The sequence below is a fragment of the Mesoplodon densirostris genome, chromosome 1 (genome assembly GCF_025265405.1).
Source record: "Mesoplodon densirostris isolate mMesDen1 chromosome 1, mMesDen1 primary haplotype, whole genome shotgun sequence".
Taxonomy (NCBI): domain Eukaryota; kingdom Metazoa; phylum Chordata; class Mammalia; order Artiodactyla; family Ziphiidae; genus Mesoplodon; species Mesoplodon densirostris.
In genome coordinates, this window is record NC_082661.1 from 10,141,356 (window position 1) to 10,166,513 (window position 25,158).

The following is a 25,158-nucleotide window of genomic DNA, read 5'->3' on the forward strand; positions in this document are numbered from 1 at the left end:
ATATTCACATTTTCAGTCTTTTGGATTGTTTTACTGAAGGTGAGTTGTGTACAGCTAATATTAAAGAGTATTTATTTGTGTCTGTGTCTTGAGTGCCAGAAGTATTCTACTCGTTTACAATAGAGGCAGTCTTGCATAATTCAGTCAGTCTAAGAGCTTAGTCTTAGAATTTGGACAGGATCCTCTGCCTTCTTAATGAGTCTATAATTTGGAGAAATAACTTTTTTTCTTTACTTACTAACCGGTTGATTTTTAATGTTAAAATATTACCATTATATGTTCATGCTTTAATATTTGTATTGGAACTTTGGGGCTTTTTTGGGTGGGAATAACTTAATGCATATTCCATGGAATAAATAAATGAATTAATGAACATTGTTTTTTAACTCCTTCTGAAGGTGAGGGTGGTGAGATCATCTCCACCAAGTTCTCAGTTCAAAGCCACATTTCAGGAGTCTTACCAGGTCTATAAACGCTACCAGATGGTTGTTCACAAGGACCCACCTGATAAACCAACTGTGAGCCAGGTCAGCAGGCCAAGTGTAATTTTTCTGTACAAACACAACTTTCCCCTCTATTTGATATCACTGTGTGAATTCTTGGTTTATTTGTGGTACATTTAATTTATATTCAATTTGCAGTGTATCTGCAAAGAGATAGGACCATGGAATATTGGACATTCTGAAAGTGCAGATTTTACCTCATGCCATATTAAGAGCCTTTCATGTATAATTTCAGAATGGAAAGTAAAATGAAGTATCTCTATTTAAAGTCACTATGTTTAGATGCATTTATTTAAGAGTTAGTGAAAAGGCGATCTCTAAGTTAAAATATTTATGAGAGAAAAGTAAAAAAACACCCCACTATATTTATGGTAGGCGTACTTTGCACAACACAGTTAATATGCTTTATCTCCATTTAAAGGTCATGTGTAGAGAAAGTTGATAACAACTAAATTATTCTTCGTTGATGTACTACCCATACACAACTGAGTGGGACTAGAAAAGTAAGATAGTAGAATGTTTTCACTGAAGTCCTCATATACTTATAATTTTACAAATCAAATTACCCAAGAAAAATCTGGAAGGGGAAAAAGTTTAAAGCCCTTAATATAAGTAGAGGTGACACAGGTCGTAGCAGTTAACATGAGCAGCAATATTGACTCTGCTGTATGCAGAGAACCACAACAGGCAGATAGAGAAAAAAAAACAAAAAGAAATTGTCCCGGCCCTTGTGAGTTTAAATTCTTCATGAATATTGGTGCACAGTTCGTGCTTCAGGCTCTGTGCTAGTCAACCTGTCCCAAGGTTTATTCGTTTTATAAAAATTCCAGCGCTGAGCTTTGGAAGTGGATTTGCGGAGATCTTACTCTAGCCTCACCTTCAGAAGCATATCATCAGGCAGAGGTGTTTCAGTAGCGTTTGCTTGTATCTTCCTTGCTCTGAAGGTGAGGCTAGTACCTGTCTCCTTGGAGGACCCCGAGTTCAAGTCGTCCTTCAGCCAGTCATTTTCTTTATATGTCAAGTACCAAATGGCCATACACCAGGACCCGCCCGATGAATGTGGGAAGACCGAGGTACCTTTTGCTAAATGTTTTTTTCCTATGTTGATGAGGTTGTCTATGAAGAAGCATAATATCAGTATCTAACCTTCTTATTCCATTTTCTTATCTGTTAAGTAGAGTTGATGATCCTTACATTGTGTATTACTGAACTTCTGTGAAAACAAGTTATACATGTGATCATTTTAAATCCCTCAGAAAAAAGGGTATGTTTTTACTCAGTGTTCTCTCCAGGAACCTGAGTGTATTGTGTTTACACATCAGTCATTGGGCTAAGACAGCAGAGGTCACTGAGTGCTCTTTGTGTGCCAGACTGTGCCACAGCACACAGGGAGGAGTCTCTGTCTTCAAGGAATTGATGATCAAATGGGAAAGACGGACCAATAAAACAAATATATCTTAACAAGAAGCATGTGGGAAAAAACTCAATGTGTTGAGGTTACATAGAGCATCATTTAACATGCATTTAGTGAGGGCCTGTATTTTCCAGCTGGAGATATTTAGATGAATAAGAGATGGCATACTTTCCACAGTTGGACAGTGGTGTTTTGGAAGAAAGATGCCAACAGATGCAGAAGGATTGAAGTTTTGATTTTTTGTTTTTTTTTAATGACATAAGATGTGTTAGCTTAAAAGAGATGATAATAAGGCAGGAGTTAATGCTGCATGTTCCCTGAGAGAATGCTGACTTCTGGGTCTCGCAGAGCCTTTCTCGGTAAAGTGTGGTCTGCAGACCAACAGCATCAGCGTCACCAGGAATGCAGACTCTCATGTCTCCCCTCAGACCTACTGAATCACAATCTGCGTTTTGAACTAGGTCTCCAGGTGATTCATATGCACATTCCGATTTGAGAAGTGCTTCCATAAGTTCCCCGTTGAGACCTATAGCTGTGGGTGGTAGCATTTACAGATGAGGATTCTGAAAGGTGCAAGAAGTTCCCTTTGATATTCCCAGGAGGTCTTAATGCCTTTCTGAGCGTTATTCTTTCCTACTACCCTTGAGATTCTGGCTTTGTGCCTGCCTGCTTACCAGGTATGGATAGTTGGGCCAAAACACCCTGATATGTTTGATGTTTTCCCGGGAACCCCTTCACCCCCTTTTGGGCTTCAGGCCTCTGTGGAGTCCATTCCTGCAGACGTAGTTCAGTGCGAAAGTTCATAGTCGTAATTGGGGAGACAGATGGGTAAGCAGTTCCAGTGCTGTTGGATTAGTAAGGAAAGCCACCTTAGTGTGGGACTGGAGGTTAGGGAGGTTCTTCTGAAGGAAGTGACATCGGAGCCAAGTCTGAAAAGATGAGTGCCACTTAACATCTGGGCAGGCTCTAGGGCCGTGTTCTGTATTTAGGCATAAGATATGATTGAGGCTTTTTTAAAAAGGCTTAAATTTACATTCACTACCATCAGTAGTACTGAACTCTGGGTACATGATTTGACCTTGTGTTTAAATAGAAATACATAATGGATTTCTTTATTGTAGCCAAATAGTTTTGCTTTAATGATTCATTTTATAGTATCACATGCTTACAGCAAATTCATACAGGTGGGAAAGTTTGTATAAACTATCATAAACTTTCCCACCAGTATGAATTTGCTGTGTTTAGTACTTTGATTTCATACAAGTGAGTATATTTGGCTTTGATAAATTCTTTTACTTCATTCATAGCATTTTATTTACCTGACATCTAACTGAATTCATATGGAGTTTTCAGAGACATTTGAAATGATGTTGTTTTTCACATGGGCAAATTTGTCATCTCACTGAATGTAGCTTCTAAGAAATAACATGAAATAACATTTTGTAAGTCAAGACTCTGTACTGTGCTTTTTTCTTTATAATAGCCTTATTGAGGTGTAATTCACATACCATTATAAGTCACCCATTTAAAGTATATGATTCAGGGGTTTTTAGTATATTCACAGAGTCGTGCAACCATCCTCACTAGCGCCAGAGTATTTTCATCATCCCCAGAAGCAGCCCCATTCCCATAGTGGTCACTCCTCGTTTCTTCCCCAGACACCCCAGCTCCAGGCAACCATATTCCACTTTCTGTCTCTGGATTTCCTTAATCTACAATCAGTGTTGTACAATTCATATAAATGGAATTGTACAACGCTGGTCTCTTGTTGACTGGCTTCTTTCTCTTAGCATTATGTTTTCAAGGTTCATCCATGTTGTAGCATGTGTCAGTACTTCATTCCTTTTTATGGCTCAATTAATATTTCATTGTATGGCTATACCAAATTTTGTTTCTCTTTTCATCCATTGATGGATTTTCGGGTTGTTTTCATTTTGGGGCTTTTATAGAAAGTTTTGCTATGGACATTTGTGGACAGGTATTTATGTGGACATATGTTTTCATTTCTCTGGGGTGTATACCTAGGAGTGGAAGTGCTAGGTCATAGGGTAACTCTCTGTTTACCTTTTGAGGAAGTGCCAGACTGTTTTTCAAAGTGCGGCACCTTTTTAAATTCCCACCAGAAGTATGCAAGGGTTCCACTTTCTCCACATGCTCAGCAACACTTGTTTATTCCTTTATTATTTTTTTTTAATTTTAGCCATCCTGGTTGGTGTGAAGTGGTTATCTCATTGAGGGTTTTTTTGGTCTGCTCTGCGAGGCTTGTGGGATTTTAGTTCCCTGACCAGGGATTGAACCTGGGCCACAGCAGTGAAAGCGCCTAACCCCTGGACCATCAGGGAGTTCCCTCATTGAGGTTTTGATTTGCAGTTCCCTGATGGCTAATGATGTTGAGCATCTTTTCATGTGTTTTTTGGCAATTTGTATATTTTCTTTGAAGAAATGTCTATTCACATTTTTTTGCCCATTTATAATTTTTTGCCCATTTTTAAGGGACTAGATACAAGTCCCTTATCACATATGTGATTAGAAATATTTTTTTCATTCTGTGGATTATCTATATCTCTAGTAGGATTTTTTATTTTACAGTCTCTTTTGTCTGATATTGGTATAGCCGTTCCGTCTTCTTCTGGTTCCTGTTCGCATGATACTTCTATACCATTCTTTTATCTTCAATCTGTTTGTGTCTTTGAGTTTCAAGTGTGTCTTTTTTAGACACCATATATTTGGGTCTTTTTTTTTTTTTAATTCGGAGGGAGAACAGTCTCTCCCACTTAGTTGAAGTGTTTAATCCGTCCATATTTAATGTTGTTATTGATAGAGTTGGATTTATGTCATTTCACTTTTTTTCTATGTTTTATGTCTTTGTTCTTTTATTTCTTTACTACTTCCTTTTGCATTAAATGAGTATTTTCTAGGGTAACATTTCAATTCCTTTAATGATTTTTTCACTATATGTTTTTGAGGTGTTCTCTTAGTAGCTGCTCTAGGGCTTAACATACACATCTTGACTCACAGGAGTGACTACAGATTTATACTAACTTGATTCCAGTGAGGTATAAAAATGTTACTCCTGCTGAGCTCTAGTCCCTCCTCCCCCTTTTTGTGCTATTTATAACATATGTTATAAACTCAATATATGTTATAATTATTACCTTATATGATTTTATGTCTTTTATAAAGCTGAGAAGAGGAATAGGAACAAGTGTTTGTTTATAATTTGTTAAAATTAACCTGATTTTCCATTTCTGGTTCTGTTCATTTGTTCCTGTGGATTTGAGTTACTCTCTAATATAAGTTTCTTACTGTAGTTCAGCTTTGTTCCCATCCACCTTCCTTATGATGCTATTGTCAAATATCTTACTTTTCTATATGTTATAGTACCAACGGTACAATTATACACATATTGTTTTGTACAATTGCTTTTAAAATCAGTTAAGAGAAGAAAGAATACACACGTGTATTTGAGAAGCCTCTGATGTCACGCCCTGGGGCCTCAGCCTTGGACGTTGCACAGTCACCCTGGGATGACAGTGGTCTTCCTAGTGTTCTCCTTGTCTCTTTCCCTGATGCCTCTGTTAAGGTGTTTTATCTCTGTTGGTTTCACATCCAGCTCTTAGGCTCCACTAATTGCTGACTGTTTGCTGTATTGTTTTCAGCAGTGCCCCAGGGCATAAATTGCTCCATAGTTTGATTTATTAAATTTAGTCCCCTTTGCAGCAGCAGTTTTTGAGGCCAATCTTTGAGGTTTGTTCTGACCCCAGGAGGGCTCTTCTTCACTGTCTCTTTTCCTGTTTCTCTCTGGTAAACCAGCTGGCCTACGGTTTAGCTTGTTGCCCTCATGGAACTACTAGCCTCCTCTTAAATGCTTCCACCAAAATCTCCATTGTTTTCAAAATTTCCCCTAGGCTTGAACTTCCCTCTGTTCCAGATGTAGTCCAGGTTGCTGAGGAGCTCTCTGTTCTATGGCCTGCCCTCCTGAGCCCCTTTGTGCCACTGCTCTGGAGCTGCGGGCAGGGACGGTGGCTCATTTCTCTTTGAGTGACACCTCTGCTCTATGAGCAGCGCGCGCTGGTCAGGAGCTAGGTCCTAGTTCTGGTCTTCTCTAGGTAGATGATTAAGTTTTGGACTCATTAACAGGGAATTTTAAGACCTGTGAGCTGCCCTAGTGATAGCTCTGTGTAGGGAGATGGTCACTGCTGTAGATGAGTCCTTCACCTGCTGTGTTTTCATCCTAGAAATTCTTTCTTCACTTGGCAGACTCTTGCTCACAGGTAGAGAGTAAGTACTCTGTCTATGGGGCTGGCTGCCTAGACGAACTGATTTGGACATGCTGCTTTGCTTCTCAGGCTCCAAGTGAGGCGTTTTATACTGAAGGGACCTAATTCTTGTCATGGAGTACAAAAAGTAGTTTTCCCTTGTACCTGGCTACAGTTTCTACCTGAGGAACCAGCCAGTGTTCCTGTGCTCAGAGGCAGAAAGAGAAGCCAAAAAAGTTCTCTTTTGAAAAGTTCAAATGATGTCCCGACCTGCTTTACGGGCTCCATGCAGCAGCTTACTGTGTTGTGGTTTTGTCAATATAATGGGCCAAACTAATTTAATTATGTTCAAGAAAATCCATTTTTGCTTTTGTTGTTGTAAACCATTTGAAGTAAAAACCAGTCAACATACTAACTTGGGAACTTTAAGTAACCATATCAATGCATAAAATCCATTTTTACTCAGTTGGTGACCGTAAAATAAAATCGTTTAAACACCCCAAAAAGTAGGTTATTCTTTGAGAGATTTGATGAGAATATAAATAAATATAGATTGCTTTGATATGCAGAATAGCAAGTCAGTTCTTTTTAGTAACATCTTTAGAAAAACAGCACATAATTGCAGATGGTGAGATGGCATAGGACTTAGTAAATTATTCTATATGTTTGTTTCTATTACTGTTTTCAATCATTCAGGTAGGTACCAGATTTTCAGAAAATAATACTATCTAGATAAAATAAAACAGGAGTAATTTGTCACCTATCTTTTGTATAATACAATATAAAGCCAGCATTTAATAATCTTTGTTTTTCAAAATATCAGTAATTCCATATGATATAAACATGGGATTTTTAGCTGAAATTTTATTGATGTTATATTTTAGAAAACAGCATTATCTAATAATGTTTATTAAGTGCCAGTTGATCTCAGCTCTTCTAAACTATTTGAAGAACAGGCTGTAACCATAGCTCCAGTAGTCTCATCACAATTCTGAGGCATTGACTAAATTGTTTTCCAAATTTTATTAAGGACTTTCAAACATAAAGGAAAACTGAGAGAATAGTATACTGACCACCTGGTACCCATCATCTAGATTCAACAGTGTTTCGTTTTCTGTGTTTGCTTTATCTTTTTTTGTGTGTTGAATCATTTTAACTTAGATTATGCATCATGACATTTTACTCCTAAAGTCTTTAGCGTACGTCTCTGAAAAAATAAGATGTGCTTCTTCAAAATGCAGTGTCATTATCACATGTAAGAAAACTGATGATTTGTAAATATCATCTAACATCTGTCCCATTAAAAAAAATCAGTATCCAGTCTAAGTTCGTAGGTTATATTTAGCTGTATATTAGTTTATATTTTTCAAATTGTATAACAGCTTCTATCTTTCAACTATTTTTTGTGATATTGACTTATTTTTTCAACTTTTTATTTTGAAACTTCTGAAATTTATGAACAGAAAAGTTGAAAAAATACAGTGAACACCCGCATACTGTTCACAATGGTTCACTGGTTGTTAATAACTTTTGTGAAATTTGCTTTGTCATCTTTTCTTTACTGGAACCATTTGAAAGTAAGTTGTGGGTATTATAACACTTCACCTGTAAGTACTAAGCATGCATCTCCTAAAATAAGTATATTCTCATGTAACCACAATGTTTATCATTCCTAAAAAATTAACAGAAATTTTATAACATCATAATCCATATTCAGATGTTCCCAATTATACCCAAAATACCTAGAAAGCTTTTTTTAAAAAAATACTAGATCCAGTCAAGGTTCCTGCACTGAATGAAGTATTATATTTATGCTATGTTTATAATATGGCTGTTATGTTTCCTAAGTCTTTTTAAATTTTTTTCTTCCTCATGACTGATATTTTACAAGAGTGTAGGCCAATTGGTTTTAGAATGTCCTTTATTCAGTATTTGTTTCTAGTGATCAGATTCAGCATACATGTTTTTAGGTGTAGGTGATATGTACTTTCTAAAAAAACCCTTTTACTGAAGTGTAGTTTTATACAGGAAAATACACATAGGTGTTCAGATAGATGAATTTTCCTAAACTGGACTCACCCTTGTTAAGTGGCTCTCATCACGAAACTGACTACTGCCAGCCCCTCAGAGCCCCCTCTGGTCCTTTTCCTGTCACTGCCAGTACTTTCTTGACTTGTAAGACTGCAGATAAGTTTTGCCTGTTTTGTACTTTAAGTTGAATCACATGTGTGTACTCTTTTGCTTGTGGTTTCATTTGCTCAACATTATATTGAGTGCAATTCATCTGTATTTTTGTGTGTTGTAGATTGTTCAGTCTCACAGCCGTATACTGTTCTAGTTATGAATATACCATAATTTATCAATTTCTCCTGTTAATGGGAATGTGAGCAGCTCCTGGTTTGGGGCTACTATGAATAGTGCTGCATGTGTACCTCCTTTAACATGTCTTTTGGTAAACATATGGGCACATTTCTGTTGGGTATAAACCTAGGATAGAATTGCTGTCATTAGGTGTGCAGATGTTCAACTTTTAGATATTGCCAGTTTTTTCTAGGGGTTATGCCAGTTTTTTTTGTCCTGCTGTATCATATCAGACAGCACATAATGTCAGGTTGCCCTTTATTTGTGATGCCAGGTCTGCTCACTTAGATGGATTGCAGCCATCAGATCTTTTTATTGTTTTTTTTTTTGAATTTTATTTTATTTATTTATTTATTTATTATTATTATTATTTTTTATATATATATTTTTATTAGTTTCTGCTTTATAACAAAGTGAATCAGTCATACATATACATCTGTTCCCACATCCCTTCCCTCATGCATCTCCCTCCCTCCCACCCTCCCCATCCCACCCCTCCAGGCGGTCACAAAGCACTGAGCTGATCTCCCTGTGCTCTGCGGCTGCTTCCCACTATCTATCTACCTTACGTTTGGTAGTGTATATATGTCCATGCCTCTCTTTCGCTTTGTCACAGCTTACCCTTCCCCCTCCCCATATCCTCAAGTCCATTCTCAAGTAGGTCTGTGTCTTTATTCCCGTTTTACCCCTAGGTTCTTCATGACATTTTTTTTTTTTAATTCCATTTATATGTGTTAGCATACGGTATTTGTCTTTCTCTTTCTGACTTACTTCACTCTGTATGACAGACTCTAGGTCTATCCACCTCATTACAAATAGCTCAGTTTCGTTTCTTTTTATGGCTGAGTAATATTCCATTGTATATATGTGCCACATCTTCTTTATCCATTCATCCGATGATGGACACTTAGGTTGTTTCCAGCTCCGGGCTATTGTGAATAGAGCTGCAATGAACATTTTGGTACATGTCTCTTTTTGAATTATGGTTTTCTCAGGGTATATGCCTAGTAGTGGGATTGCTGGGTCATATGGTAGTTCTATTTGTAGTTTTTTAAGGAACCTCCATACTGTTCTCCATAGTGGCTGTACCAATTCACATTCCCACCAGCAGTGCAAGAGTGTTCCCTTTTCTCCACACCCTCTCCAGCATTTATTGTTTCTAGATTTCTTGATGATGGCCATTCTGACTGGTGTGAGATGATATCTCATTGTAGTTTTGATTTGCATTTCTCTAATGATTAATGATGTTGAGCATTCTTTCATGTGTTTGTTGGCAGTCTGTATATCTTCTTTGGAGAAATGCCTATTTAAATGACTCTACTACCCAAAGCAATCTACAGATTCAATGCAATCCCTATCAAACTACCACTGGCATTTTTCACAGAACTAGAACAAAGAATTTCAAAATTTGTTTGGAAAAACAAAAGACCCCGAATAGCCAAAGCAATCTTGAGAACGAAAAACGGAGCTGGAGGAATCAGGCTCCCTGACTTCAGACTATACTACAAAGCTACAGTAATTAAGACAGTGTGGTACTGGCATAAAAACAGAAAGATAGATCAGTGGATCAGGATAGAAAGCCCAGAGATAAACCCACGCACATATGGCCAACTTATCTTTGATAAAGGAGGCAGGAATGTACAGTGGAGAAAGGACAGCCTCTTCAATAAGTGGTGCTGGGAAAACTGGACAGGGACATGTAAAAGTTTGAGATTAGATCATTCCCTAACACCATACACAAAAATAAGCTCAAAATGGATTAAAGACCTAAATGTAAGGCCAGAAACTATCCAACTCTTAGAGGAAAACATAGGTAGAACACTCTATGACATAAATCACAGCAAGATCCCTTTGGACCCACCTCCTAGAGAAATGGAAATAAAAACAAAGATAAACAAATGGGAACTAATGAAACTTCAAAGCTTTTGCACAGCAAAGGAAACCATAAACAAGACCAAAAGACAACCCTCAGAATGGGAGAAAATATTTGCAAATGAAGCAACTGACAAAGGATTAATCTCCAAAATTTATAAACAGCTCATGCAGCTCAATAGCAAAAAAACAAACAACCAGATCTTTTTATTGTTAAGTGCCATTTTCACCTTTGTAATTAGATCTTTCCATTGTAAAGGCACATTACTCACTATTTAAAAAGTGAGCTGTGGGGGGCTTCCCTGGTGGCGCAGTGGTTGAGAATCTGCCTGCTAATGCAGGGGACACGGGTTCGAGCCCTGGTCTGGGAAGATCCCACATGCCGTGGAGCAACTGGGCCCCGTGAACCACAACTACTGAGCCTGCGCGTCTGTAGCCTGTGCGCTGCAACAAGAGAGGCCGTGATAGTGAGAGGCCTGTGCACCGTGATAAAGAGTGGCCCCCGCTTGCCGCAACTGGAGAAAGTCCTCGCACAGAAACTAAGACCCAACACAGCCAAAAATAAATAAATAAATAAATTAATTAAGGAGCCAGATTTAAAAAAAAAAAAAAAGTGAGCTGTGGGATGATATTGATATTTTTGAGAGATTTTGAAAAATCTCTGTCCCAATCACCTATCGTCCAATCATTTGGATGATAAACGTCCTTTGGTGTTTCTTGCCTGAACCAGTTATGGGAAGGTGGGAGGGGCTGCACAATGGTGATTTATCTGATTGTTTTATTTTCTTCTACATTTATTTTCTGAAATTGCGTATCTTCTGTAAAAAAGAGCTTTATCTTCATTTACCTCCCATTCCCCCCACCCCTGCATCGTTTTTCCTTCTGGTATCACTGTGGGCTCATGGATTTAAAAAGTTTTCGATTATAATCCATTGCTATCTTTTTTTTTTTTTTTTAATGCTTAAATTGTACCAAATTTGGCCAGTAGGATTCCCCTCAAGGGAGTCTTTAAGTATTTATTCCCTTTTTATCTGGTTCAATAAGATGTTCCAGACTAATGTGTTTTTCTTCTTCCGGATTTGGAATCAGCCTTTCTCCAATGAGTCCTAGTTACTTTTAGTGGAGAATGGTATTTTTGTGCCTAAATCAGTATGCTAGTTATGCTCTTTAGGTACATGACAGTGGCTTTTGAAAGGCCAGGCCAGTTATCTTAAAGAATGTCCCACATTCTGTATTTGTCCAAATCTTTCCTCCTGGTCTAATTTAGCTTCTTTGTTGCGCAGATTTCTTGAAAATTAAGTCTAAACCTTGATTCAGGTTAAACAATTTTGACAAATACGCTTCATAGGTGATTTTGTGTACATCGTATTATGTCAGAAGTTATATAATGATGGGTTGTCCCAATATTGATGCTAATTTCAAACACTAGGTTAAGGAGGTAACGTCTAGATATCTTCATTGTAAGGATAAGATTTTCCCTGTGTTTAGCAAGTTATCTGTAGGAGAGTTACTTCTGCACAGATGAATGTCCCTTTCGTCAACAGCCTTTCATCTCGTGGTTTTAGTATCCACTGATGATCTTTGGATCAGTCATTTCACTAGTGGTTGTGGAACAGTGGTTTGTTCAGCTTTTCTTTTTCTTTTTTATACATTTATTAATAGCTATTCTTTGTTTAAAAAAAAAAAGGCAGGGGGAGGTTTTCCTAATCAACTGAGGATGAACTAGTTTCTCCTAAGAAGGTGAGGTAAATGCTGAATTCTTTCTCCTTAATTACAGATTTTAGAGTAAGGACTTGGTGACAAATTAGTATCCCTCTCCTTTTTTTTTTAAAACTACCACTGCAAAACTCATGAATTTTTTGCTTCAGTACATTATAATCACAGTCATTCTTTTTGACACTCAAATTGTCCCAAATTTGGCCAGTGCCAAGTCCTTCAAGATATCCCCTCTGTCCTTTTGGTGGTAGGCACCTTTTAGTCTTGGGAGTCTTGCTTTCTGGAACAGAAAAGATACCCCAGTCTCATTCTCATCTTGTGCATTTCCCAGCCCTGTCTTAGAACCTGCCAGCCGTTTTTTCAGGAAGCCTTTGTTCTTTTTTTTTTTTTTTGCGGTACGCGGGCCTCTCACTGTTGTGGCCTCTCCCGTTGCGGAGCACAGGCTCCAGACGCGCAGGCTCAGCGGCCATGGCTCACGGGCCTAGCCGCTCTGCGGCATGTGGGATCTTCCCGGACCGGGGCATGAACCCGTGTCCCCTGCATCGGCAGGCGGACTCTCAACCACTGCGCCACCAGGGAAGCCCACCTTGGTTCTTTTTAATGTAGATTGAATTTAGAGACCAAGAAGAGTTGGGTAGTATGAGTTTATGTTGCTATTACCAATTCAGATTTAACATTGTGAAGTTGTCTTAAGTTTTCTGATTTTATATTTGTTTCTTTTTTTGTTTCTTGATCACAGCGTATTTACAAACTTGCTTTATATTATGATATACATAAAGTAGATTCAACGTTACAAAATTGATAGCAGTACTTCTGACAACTGATGAGTGAAGTTTATGATCCTTTTGTGATTCTTTTTTGTCCCTAGAATGTATCCCACTCAGATGTTCCATCAGAGTACTGTGTTCAGAAGTCATGTGGAATAATTTCTTTCTATGATGTGACTTACGTTCATTTATTTCAGTTTGTTTTCAATTTTGGAGTTGGCTTCTTAATTTAATTTTAGTTTTTAATAGGTGATACATTTACATAGTTCCAAAGACAAAACTACAGAAAGAGAGATTCACTTAGAGAAGTCCCCTTTGCATATCCCCTCTACCCTGTCTCCTGCCTTCTGGTAATAACCATTTTGATTAGTGTCTGGTCTTTTTTTTCCTTAAATAAATAAAAAAAATAAATAAATATATTTTTGGCTGCGTTGGGTCTTTGGTGATGCACGAGGGCTTTCTCTAGTTGCGGCGAGCGGGGGCTACTCTTCGTTGCGGTGCGCGGGCTTCTCATCTCGGTGGTTTCTTTTGTTGCAAAGCACGGGTTCTAGGTCCACGGTCTCAGTAATTGTGGCTCACGGGCTCTAGAGCACAGGCTCAGTAGTTGTGGCGCACGGGCTTTGTTGCTCCACGGCATGTGGGATCTTCCCGGACCAGGGCTCGAACCTGCATCCCCCTGCACTGGCAGGCGGATTCCTAACCACTGCGCCACCAGGGAAGCCCCTAGTGTCTGGTTTATCCTTCTAGAGTTTTGTTTATTTTTCCAAAAATAAACAAATACATATGAATAAGCTTAGTTTTCCTCCTTTCTTTCACCAAGAAGAACATTCTGCGTACACTCTTTGGCACCTTTCTTCTCTAAAAATGTATCCTAGGGATTCCTCTCATATGATATCATAGAGATCGCCCTCATTCTTTGTTTTTCCAACCACATATTTTTTCTTGAGTGGACATACGATAGTTTATTCAAGCAATCTCCTATTAAGATTGGCTTGTTTCTAATCTTTTGCCGTTATAGGTAGTATAATTTTGTCATTTTGCATTTGTGTGAAGGTGTACTGTTTTGCTTGATCTGACATAGTGCATCAAAAGACAAAAGCTCATGGAATTTTGCTAGATATTGCCACATTTCCTCCACAGTTGTACTCTTCTGTGCTCCAGAGTATGAGAGTGTCTTTCTCCACAGCACCCCCAAAAGAGTGTGGTATCAAACTTTTGTGGTTTCTTTTGTTTGTTTTTGTATCCTTGATTAATTTTTAAAGTATTGAAAAGATGTTCGGAAGAGTGTCTTATTTTGGATAACTTCTGTGATCATAGGCTGAAATGTGTATAAAGAATTTTGTTTTGTAGTTTACTTTATATAGTTTAATGAAACAGGTGAGAGACTGTTGCTGATGGTAACACAGAAGTGGAAGGGAGTAAGCAAAAGGGTTCTAAGGGGTGATGGAGATGACGTACTGTCATTATCCCTAATAACCAGGAATATTATTAACAACGTAAATTATGAGGCTTAAACATGATCTAAGAGTATGCTTAATGACTCATAACATTTTTCTCAATGAGAATATGAATCTTCCTTCTTAAATTTAGTGACTGAATCCAGGTTATTGCCTTAATAAAATATTTAAGCAGCGAGAAATTAGACCCTATCTGGTCTATAAGAAGTTTGCTTGCACTAAAGAGGCAAGCTTACATGCCCCTTTTCCTCCTCATTGTAGGATAAACATGTTATGTGATTTTGTGTGTATATGTGTGCGTATCATATCATAGTTGCACTGTTTTAGAATGAAAGGAAATTTGATTTAAATTTTAGAGAAATATATATTCCTATCTCTCCTTTTTATGTGAGGTTGAGTCTTTTACCTGAAACATAGTTAGGGGGTATAGAAAGTAAACCTGGCTTGAGTGATGTGCTCATCAGTTACTGTGTGGCAGTGTATTGGACGTATCTAGTGTCATGCAGGGAGGGCCCTCTGGTGGCATCATTGTTATGTACCCCCTCTTCATTGCCGACCACCCCTGTGGCTAGGGTGAGGGCCTGGGCAGCAGCTCCCATGGGCTGTGACTCCTCTGACTTTATTCTTCTTCCATTGTGTTGACAAGAACCCTTCTTGAACTGTTTGTTCTGTGGCTTTGTTATCTGCAGTGGACACCTGCCTACTTTTAGTAAGTCCCTGTTATAGGTCTGTACTACAAAGGATTTCCTTTTGTGAGCATGCCGTTCTCTATCTAATTAAACAGCGGAGGTTCTCAGGCTTCATGGTCACCCGCGTTCCATGTTTTCATTTTCCCTTCTACTGTGTCACACATTCACAAGTTAGTGACAAGAAAACATAATCATGGGAGATGAAAATAGTTTATCACCTGCTAGATGTCTTTGTCAACACTAGAGCCACTTTTCTGTCATAGATTACAGAGCCCATCATCTTAGTTTCTGTTCAGATTGTTTAAAGCACAGCAGTCTTTGAATCCATGGATGAAGATAGTGGAAATGTTATCCTAGGTGACAAGTACTCAATTGAATAACGCCAGACAGTTATTCTCTGTTTGTTTGTAGATAATCGTAACATTGACAATGTTACTTACCATTTACTGTTTTTTAAAGAAATCTTTAAAAGGCTTCTTTAAAAGAAAAAGATGAACAAACTTTGTTTTTAGAGTAGTTTTAGGTTAAAAGGCTCTTTTGAAAAGAAGTTCACATATTATTTGAAAGACATATCACTAGGATGAATAAATCTGAATTATATATTTTTACTTTAATTTTATAAAAAAACTTTTAAGTTGAAAATTTCAAGCATTCATAGGGTGGAGATAATCGTGCAGTGAACCCCGTATGCCCATCGCTCAGCTTCAGCCCTGTCAGTACTTAGCCTTATTTCCCCTTGCCACTTTTTGTTTGTTGTTCCTAAAATTATGCTCTTTTACCTATACATACTTTAAATTTTTTTTGCTTATTCCATCAGGTGATCTTGTATAAATTTAAAAATAACAGTGATTGAGGTCATTTCAGGCTACTGTGCTTTCCCAGAAAGCACTGTTTTCTAAACAGGTTCAGAGAATTTACTGTGAGAGATTCACATATCAGGAGACCTCTGCTTCTGAGGGATCTTTATTTTGGGGAAAGTTATCTTATATTCAGGCATAAATGATTAGACAGTAAGTGTGGTAAAGAAAAGTTTGCCGTGGGTCCCTTCTGACCCCATGGAGCAATGAAAGGAGGTGGTAGAATACCGGGCTGTTGTCTCACTCCAGCCACCAGGTGGTGCTGTAGATCTGGAACAGGTTTGTTTCTTCATCCAGGCTCAGTCCTATCCCAGTGTGGGATGTGTGTTCACAGCCTATGAAGTATGGATAATGCTTTTCTTCTGCCATTTATAAGAATTAGTTTGCATTGAGGCATTGAATACGATAATTACAAGTGATTCTTTGCTTGTTAAAGATTTAAGTATTTTCTGGAACTTAACCTAGAGAAGCTTTCAGATTCATTTTTCCTTCTTAATAGCCTTACTCTATGTATATGAAAATATTGAATAACAACTTATATTTAGAAAATTATTCACTGTATCATGCTGACCTCTTCCTTCAATTATGCAAAGAAACCAGACAACCATGTATAGGATAGGCATGTACTATTTTATAAATACTTGTCATAATTAACAGAATTTGAATGATGGCTAGGTGTGAGCATTTTGAAATTTTTAAAATATTTTTTAAGCCTACTTTCTTGAGTAAAGTAGAGGGCCTAGGCAATATTTGTACAGTTCAATCAAAAAAACCACTTTTTATGAGCAGCTCCTAAGTCAGGGCACTTTTGTATTGTAGTCTGTTTTAAGGTATGTTGCATGACATTTGTTGCTAATAGTAGTTAAATTACCAAGATTTTAAAATCATTTACTTAAATAAATAAATTTAGAGGAGAGGCCACAGTTTTATCCTCATGATAATGTTAATTCTGAGGAAGATGCAAAGGGGTAGAGTTAATCTAACGCTGGGGACATTTTTTCTTAAAGTTTCTTTTGGTTAATCTCCAAAACTTGTCTCAGATCATAAAATCATAGCATCATACAACATTAGAGACGGAAGGACCTTCGTGATTGTGTAGATGGTATAGATTCACTTCTCTTACTTAGAGAATTAATTTGTCTAAGATAATATGGGTGGTTAGTGGCAGATCAATGATTCCAAATTTAAGTGCTTTTTACACTAGACCATGGTGTTGCCATTTGAAAACGTAAAAGTGGGCCTGAATAGTTAACATAGAATAACTGACATCAGTGAATGAAATGTTCAGCATAAGCAAATCTTCCAAATAATTGAAACATTTTTATTGTTAAAATGTTATGTCCAAATGTATTGTGTTCTTCCCTGCCTTCTCACACAGAATACTGAGCAGGACTTGTCTTGATAATGACTTGCATATTCCCTCAGGAGTGTCCTGTTCTTACAGTACTTCTGTGTACCACATGCCCTCAGACTACTGCTTTTTTCTGTGAAGTTACTCTTTTCATCTTTCTTTGCTCTTCTTTTTGCTGTCAGTTTTTACTGTGTTAGTTTGTCTGGTTTTGGCATTCTTGCCTTTTCCAATTTGTGGTTTCTTAATGTGTTGGTTAAAATATTTATTGAGCATATACTCTGTGCCTGGTAGTGTCTGAGCGGCATTTGCTACAGTTAGCAAATGAGTGGATAAATCAGATGAAGATCCTGTGCTCTTGTGGAGCTCACATTCCCGGGTGGTAGGGAGTGGCCAGAGATAGTCATTAAAGGGTAAGCACCCTGGGGGCTTCCTTGGTGGTGCAGTGGTTAGGAGTCCGCCTGCCGATGTGGGGGGCGTGGGTTCGTGATGCTGCGGAGCGGCTGAGCCCGTGGGCTGTGGCCGCTGAGCCTGCGTGTCCGGAGCCTGTGCTCCGCAATGGGAGAGGCCACAACAGTGAGAGGCCTGCGTACTGCAAAAAAAAAAAAAAAAAAAGTAAGCACCCTGAATGAGCAAATTACCCATAGTGTTAAGTGTTAAGGAAGAGAAGAGCAGGTGTAAAGGGAGGAGCGGCTGTATTAGTTACTGGTTTGGAAACTAGATCACCAAGTTTATTGTTTGTAAAGTAATAGTCAAGGGGAAAATGGCAAAGGGAGGTGGAGGGATTCTTTTGCATGTTGGGGACATAAGCATTAGGACATGCCTTTTTGAGTCCTCATTTTAACCTTTATTGCTTTCTTCTGGGATTTGAATGTCTGAAATTCTAGAGTAGTTTGATCATTGACCTCTAGTTAAGGTATAACAATATAACAGTAACCATTATAGTTAATATGTACATATTTATATTGTCTTCTGGAAGCTGAGGAATGAGACAGTGAAGCAGGATGTTCGGTGTCAAATGGAACGTGTGGCATGAAGTGGACGTTGATACTTGATTAACCAGCTGCAGAAGGAGTGATGAGCCCTGTGATAAGTGATCTGGTTTGAACAGTGTGAAGATGACACCAGTACTAGTAGACAGCGTTTGTGTGTTTATAATTCTAGACATTTTGGGTAAGAATATTGATGACAGGAAGGCTGAGTAGCATCACGTGTGACGTGTGGACTCTGATCAGGCACTCTTGCCTTAACTCTTATCTTTTCCACTTATTACCTGTGCAGCTTTGAGCAGGTTCCTGCTCCCTCTGCTTTCCGCTCTTCAGGTTCCTCATTTGTAAACTTGGGGGGAACGTCACATGGGGTTTGTTGTGAGGGTTAAGTCAAGGTAAAGGTGCTTGGCTAAATAATCTTTGAGTAAATTTGAGATGGTAGGATGGGGATGATGATAAACCATTAGGAAGCATCAGAGGCACCAAGGTCAAGGGCAAACAAGTGATACTTCTGGTCCATCCGGCCAACATTTGCAAATTAAATTATAGTTTTCTTTGTTGTTTGTTTTTCCATTTAATTCTTATATCTGTTTGAATGAAAAGATCTTATATGTTTTAAATTTTAATATTAAATTAGAATTAGTTCTTTCAAAGGAAAAAAGTAATAATACTCAAAACCGTTCAGTTTGGTTCATCAACATGTGATTTTAGTCTTTAAAATACTATTATACCACATAAAATCTATAAAACGTGTCATTTGGTGAAGCTATATATGTATATTTCTTAATTGCTTTACTTAGAACTGGAAACAAAGGAACTATGGATGTTCCTGTGCCTTAACTCTGGTGATGGGGCTTCTTGCTTATTCTGTGACTAGATCTCTCCTTTTGAAAAATTAACTATATTGTATTAAACTGCCATAATCTATGGTATACTTTGTGCTCGTAAACCAACTTATAAACTACTCTGTCAGAGTCAGAAGGAATACACAATTCCGAGTGCCAGGAACGGAGTAGATGGCTAGTGAACGTTCATTGAATGAGTGGGCAACTGAGTTGACTATTTTTAAGAAACAGCTGGATGGAAGCAACCTAAATGCCCATCGACAGACGAATGGATAAAGAAGATGTGGTACATATATACAATGGAATATTACTCAGCCATAAAAAGGAACACAATTGAGTCATTTGTTGAGACGTGGATGGATCTAGAGACTGTCATACAGAGTGAAGTAAGTCAGAAAGAGAAAACTAATATCGTGTATTAACGCATGTATGTGGAACCTAGAAAAATGGTAAAGATGAACCAGTTTGCAGGTCAGAAATTGAGACACAGATGTAGAGAACAAACATACGGCCACCAAGGGGGGAAAGCAGCAGGGCGGTGGGGCTGGTGGCGTGATGAATTGGGAGATTGCGATTGACATGTACACACCGATGTGTATAAAATTGATGACTAAAAGGACCTGATGTATAAAAAAATAAATAAAATTTTTTTAAAAAGAGTCATATACCACAATGTTAATTGCAGCTCTATTTACAATAGCCAGGACATGGAAGCAACCTAAGTGTCCATTGACAGACGAACGGATAAAGAAGATGTGGTACATATATACAATGGAATATTACTCAGCCATAAAAAGGAACAAAATTGAGTCATTTGTTGAGACATGGATGGATCTAGAGCCTGTCATACAGAGTGAAATAAGTCAGAAAGAGAAAAACAAATATCGTATATTAACGCATGTATGTGGAACCTAGAAAAATGGTACAGATGAACCGGTTTGCAGGGCAGAAGTTGAGACACAGATGTAGAGAACAAACATATGGACACCAAGGGGGGAAAACCGCGGTGGGGTGGGGCTGGTGGTGTGCTGAATTGGGTGATTGGTATTGACGTGTATACACTGATGTGTATAAAATTGATGACTAATAAGAACCTGCAGTATAAACAAACAAACAAACAAAAGAAACAGCTTGAGGGCTTCCTTGGTGGTGCAGTGGATAAGAATCCACCTGCCAATGGAGGGGACACGGGTTCGAGCCCTGGTCTGGAAAGATCCCACATGCTGCGGAGCAACTAAGCCCGTGCGCCACAACTACCGAGCCTGCACTCTAGAACCCACGCGCCACAACTACTGAAGCCCGCTCACCTAGAGCCCCTGCTCCGCAACAAGAGAAGCCCACGCACTGCAACAAAGAGTAGCCCCCGCTCACTGAAACTAGAAAAAGCCCACGTGCAGCAACAAAGACCCAACGCAGCCAAAAATAAATAAAAATAAATACATTTTAAAAAAAGAAAAAAAAAAAAAAGAAACAGATGGAGAGAGAACTCAATTTTTGCCAAATGGAAAACTGCAAGAAAGAAAATAGTGTTCTTGAAACTTGTGACGTGAAGCCAAAGGAAAATTCGTATGATGTCAAAGCTCTTGACAGTGGTCCTAAAAGCTGAGAGAGAGTGTTGAGAAATTGACCCCTATGAGTAAGCACATTTTAGTGAGTGCAAAGCTCGTGTGATAGGGATCATCTTGTTGTGAGCACCACTGCCGTTTGTCTTTAGCTTTTGTATTTTAGGTCTGCTTTTTCCATTAAGCCTGAGGAGCCTCAAGTTTTATGACCTCCTGGTAATGACTTGACAAGTGAACAATGCCACCTATTGAGGACTGGCCTAAACAAGGAAAGTTTGTGTTTTTGCCGTGGAAATTCATATGATATGCCAAATAAGTTTAGCTAACTGTTTGCATGATTAAAAAGGAGTTGATTTGCTTCTAGTCAGTAGTTAATTATAAAAGTAAATATATACAGTATATATGTGATTTTTAAAATCCAGAATATGTAAATGTGTAAAAAAAATAGGGGATATATTTGTGTAGGTCTGTAAATATTGTCTGTAAAATAACATACATGTTGGCTTTTCTGTGACAGTCATTCTAGAAATAGCTCAAAGTTTTACACTTGGAATGGCTCCCATGTTTCTTTCTCCTGGGCTGTGGAGGAATGTGATTCTTCTATTCAACCAATCATATAAGTATTTAATTCCTTGCATGTTCCAATCACTGTGGTAGGTCCTGGGGATGCATAGATGAATAAGACATGGTCCTCTGCACATTTTAAAAAATGAAAAACTTCTTTTCATAAGTTTGCATTAATGTTTAAAATGTTAAAATCCCAGTAATATTAAAGAGTAATGGAAATATATGTTACGTGGCATGATGTAGAGGTATTTGATCTTGCTTGGGATCAGTTGGTCTGATAAGTATGCAAGCAGTACCTATAATCATTATTAATGTGTTAATATAATCAAGTATTTTCAATAATAATTAAATCACTGATAATATATTCAATTTCTTAGTACTTTGACTAGAGAGCTTTTAAAATAAATTTTGTTTTGACTGTGCTCTCCTGCTAAGAGACTTTATTTCTAAGTTTTGTGGTATTTTCTGCTTATCCCTAATTCATGTCATTCAGATTTTTGGAAGACACCCAGTTTTTCAAGGTCAATTTGGATTCTTTTACCAACTTAGTGCCATTTAAGTGATACCTAGTTTTGTCCTCAGTAATCTTTTGAGTAGTTGCTCCTACAAATAGTATATTACTTGTGTTAATAGACACAGAGCCACTGTTTATAAAATATACAGTTATTATAGTGAACACATGAGGTAGGTGTTAGTGAGTGACTTAATTATAGCCCAAATCCCTATTGCTGTTAGAAATTGGGGAGAGCATTGCAAGGAGTAAAAGAATATGCACTGAAGTAGCTCACTAATTAAGATGTGCATTAGCAAACTGGATTCAGCACTATGAGAAAACATTGACAGCTCGCTCTGTGTGTTAGCGTTACGGACTTTTGTGATTCTGGGCTGATGTTAATCTTTAAAGAGGCATTTGTTACAGTTCCTTCCATGGTGTGGGCTTGAGCATTAGTCCCTTCACCAATCCAAAGTGCTAAATATTGCAAGGATCCCCTTGAGGGATATCATTGGGTAGGGACCATGACTTTTAAAGGGGGGAAAAGAGCCATTGATTCATTGATAGTTTATATTAGATTTTTCTGACACTGTAAACAGCCATACTGAGTATTTTCAGTGAGCATTTCTATTAAGTATAGATCGGGGAAAATGATTCAGAGTTGGCAGGGGCCAGTGTTTCTTAGAATGAGTTTTGTGGAATATTGGTTCTGTGGAATGTTAATAAATGTTACATGAAATTAAAAACCAACCAACCAACAAACAGATCTCTTTGGTTATGAAATTTTGGAAAGCACTAGATTAAATGAAATTGAAGGGTTTTTTTGTTTTTCTAACTATATTGGGATATAGTTATGTAATGTTGTGTACCTTTAAGGTGTACAACATATTCATTTGATATAGGTATGTTGCAATATTGTTACCACCATAGAGTTAGCCAGCACTTCCATCATGTCACATAATTGCCATTTCTCTTTTGTGGTGAGAACATTCAAGACCTACTCTCTCTTAACAACTTTCAAGTATATAGTACAGTATTGTTCTCTGTAATCACAATGCTGTGCTTTAGATCCCCAGAACTTATTCATCTTCTGTGGTTTTTTGTTTGACTGCGGGAATTCTCAGGGCCTGTAATTTGTCAGTATACCTTGTACTTCTCTAAGATGAAGGGGAAGTGAGACATCAGTAGTAAGCAGCATTTCCCAAACTTATTGGGCCATGGGATCATTTTTTAGAGAGTGTTTTGGGAACTTGACATGCCACAGGATACCACTGGTGAAAGTGATTAGGCTGAAATCATTTTGTAGATAGAATACTAAGACCTAAATAATTTAAGTACTCAAGTAGCTAGAGCTGGTGAGATTCCAGACTGATTCTTAGATCACTGTTCTTTCCATCAGCAAAAGAGGAGGTTTAATGGCTCAGAAGACATAGTTTAAATATGTTAGAATGTAAATTAGGTTTTCATTGTCATCTTTTAAGATCTATTGAAGCTTAATGTCCTGTCCAAGGTTTTGGGTCTTACCAAAAAAGCTAGTACAAGTGGTCCTTTCTTTCAGCTGCATTGCTAACAAATGGAATAGGGAATAGATGTAAAAATGAATTTACAGAATTACCTGAATCAGCACTTGTTACTAAAATTAGGATAAACAGGGTCTTAGTTTTGACTTGCTATTAAGTACAGATTTAATTTTCATCCTGTTGATGACTTTTTAAATGGGGTGGGGAGAGAGTTTAACTTAATGTAATTTAGACTCATAATTAAAGCTTCCAAAATCTAGATAGAAAATTGGGAGATTGGGATTGACATATATATACTACTGATACTATGTATAAAGTAGATAACTAGTGAGAACCTACTGTATAGCACAGGGAACTCTAGTCAGTGCTCTGTGCTGACCTAAATGAGAAGGAAATCCATAAAAGAGGGGATATGTATACATATAGCTGATTCACTTTGCTGTACAGTATAAACTAACACAGTATTGTAAAGCAACTATACTCCAATAAAAACAAAAACCTTAATATTTTACATTGAGGTATGATTTAGGTTGATCAATTTTAAATAAATTATTAGATTATAGACTAATGTAGTCAGACTTGTCATCTGACAATTTGTAAGAAAGTACATGTTCTAGGGTGAAAGGCTAAGGGAACAGGACCAGCAGAAGTATTTTGTTAATGCAGGGAAATTCTGGATAATCCATATGAGCAGTTATAAGACTTAGAATTCCACTTTGACAAATAGGTATACCTCACTGATGTTCTTTAGTTTAGGGGAAAAAATTGTGGCTTATCTTGAAAAAATGCTGTTGAGTGTTCCTTCTTTATATAGGAATTTAACATGGTTCCTTATTAAATAGAAAAGGCATTTCAGGAAGATATTAGCTTAAATTACTTATGTATTGAATATTTTATATTACAAAGATAAATGGTTGATTATAGTTTTACTGGGATATTTTGACAAAATTGGTAGTGTGTATTCTTCTCTCCTGTTTATTCCCCCACCCCACCCTGCCCCCAGTAACTGGCATGGTTAATAACAAGTCTTGGAAAAAGAATTTACTGATTATAACTGACAGGAGGTTTAACTAAAATTTTGTGTCCTTGGAAAACTGTTTAGAAAATTTTGGTAAGCATTAGGTACTTCTCTGAAAGGAAAGAGAAGGTATTAGGAGACAGGCTACTGATGATGAATAGAATAATGGTACTAGGGGGGGTGAGTAAGAACGCTGCAAGAGAAGCAAGGTCAGTAAGTGGCTACATAGCAATAGCATTGATCTGTGTGTATCCTTTTTCTCTTTTTATTTTTTAAAAATAAATTTATTTATTTATTTATTTATGGCTGCGCTGGGTCTTTGCTGCTGCATGCGGGCTTTCTCTAGCTGTGGTGAGCGGAGGCTACTCTTTGTTGTGCTGCATGCGGGCTTCTCGTTGCGGTGGCTTCTCTTGTTGCAGAGCACGAGCTCTAGGCACGCAGGCTTCAGTAATTGTGGCTCACGGGCTCTAGAGTGCAGGCTCAGTAGTTGTGGCGCACGGGCTTAGTTGCTTCGCGGCATGTGGGATCTTCCCAGCCCAGGGCTCGAACCCGTGTCCCCTGCATTGGCAGGTGGATTCTTAACCACTGCACCACCAGGGAAGCGCCTCTTTTTATTTCTTTTTCTTCCAGTTTTATTGAAAAATAATTGACATACAGCACTGTATAAGTTTAAGGTGTACAGCATAATGATTTGACTGACAGCATCAGGAAATGATGATCTTAATAAGCTTAGTGACCATCCATCATCTCATAAAGATACAAAATTAAACAAATAGAAAAAAATTTTGCCTTGCAGTGAGAACTCTTAGGATTTACTCTATTGAAAACTTTCATATATAGCATACAGCAGTGTTAATTGTGTTTATCATGTTGTGCATTACAACTCTAGTACTTACTTATCTTATAACCGGAAGTTTGTGC

At 37.8% G+C, this 25,158-nt stretch overlaps 1 protein-coding gene across 6 annotated transcripts in view; it reads left to right on the forward strand.

Annotated features, from left to right (window-relative positions):
• ATE1 (arginyltransferase 1) overlaps positions 1–25,158 on the forward strand; it is a 168,575-nt gene that overhangs the window by 19,662 nt on the left and 123,755 nt on the right. For 2 of the 6 annotated variants that reach the window (XM_060098710.1, XM_060098699.1), the window contains exons 7-8: positions 399–527; positions 1,448–1,576. In XM_060098710.1, coding sequence (XP_059954693.1) covers positions 399–527; positions 1,448–1,576 — 258 coding nt within the window. The remainder of the gene's footprint in view (positions 1–398; positions 528–1,447; positions 1,577–25,158) is intronic. The other 4 variants (XM_060098746.1, XM_060098729.1, XM_060098738.1 and 1 more) reach the window with 2 other exon arrangements.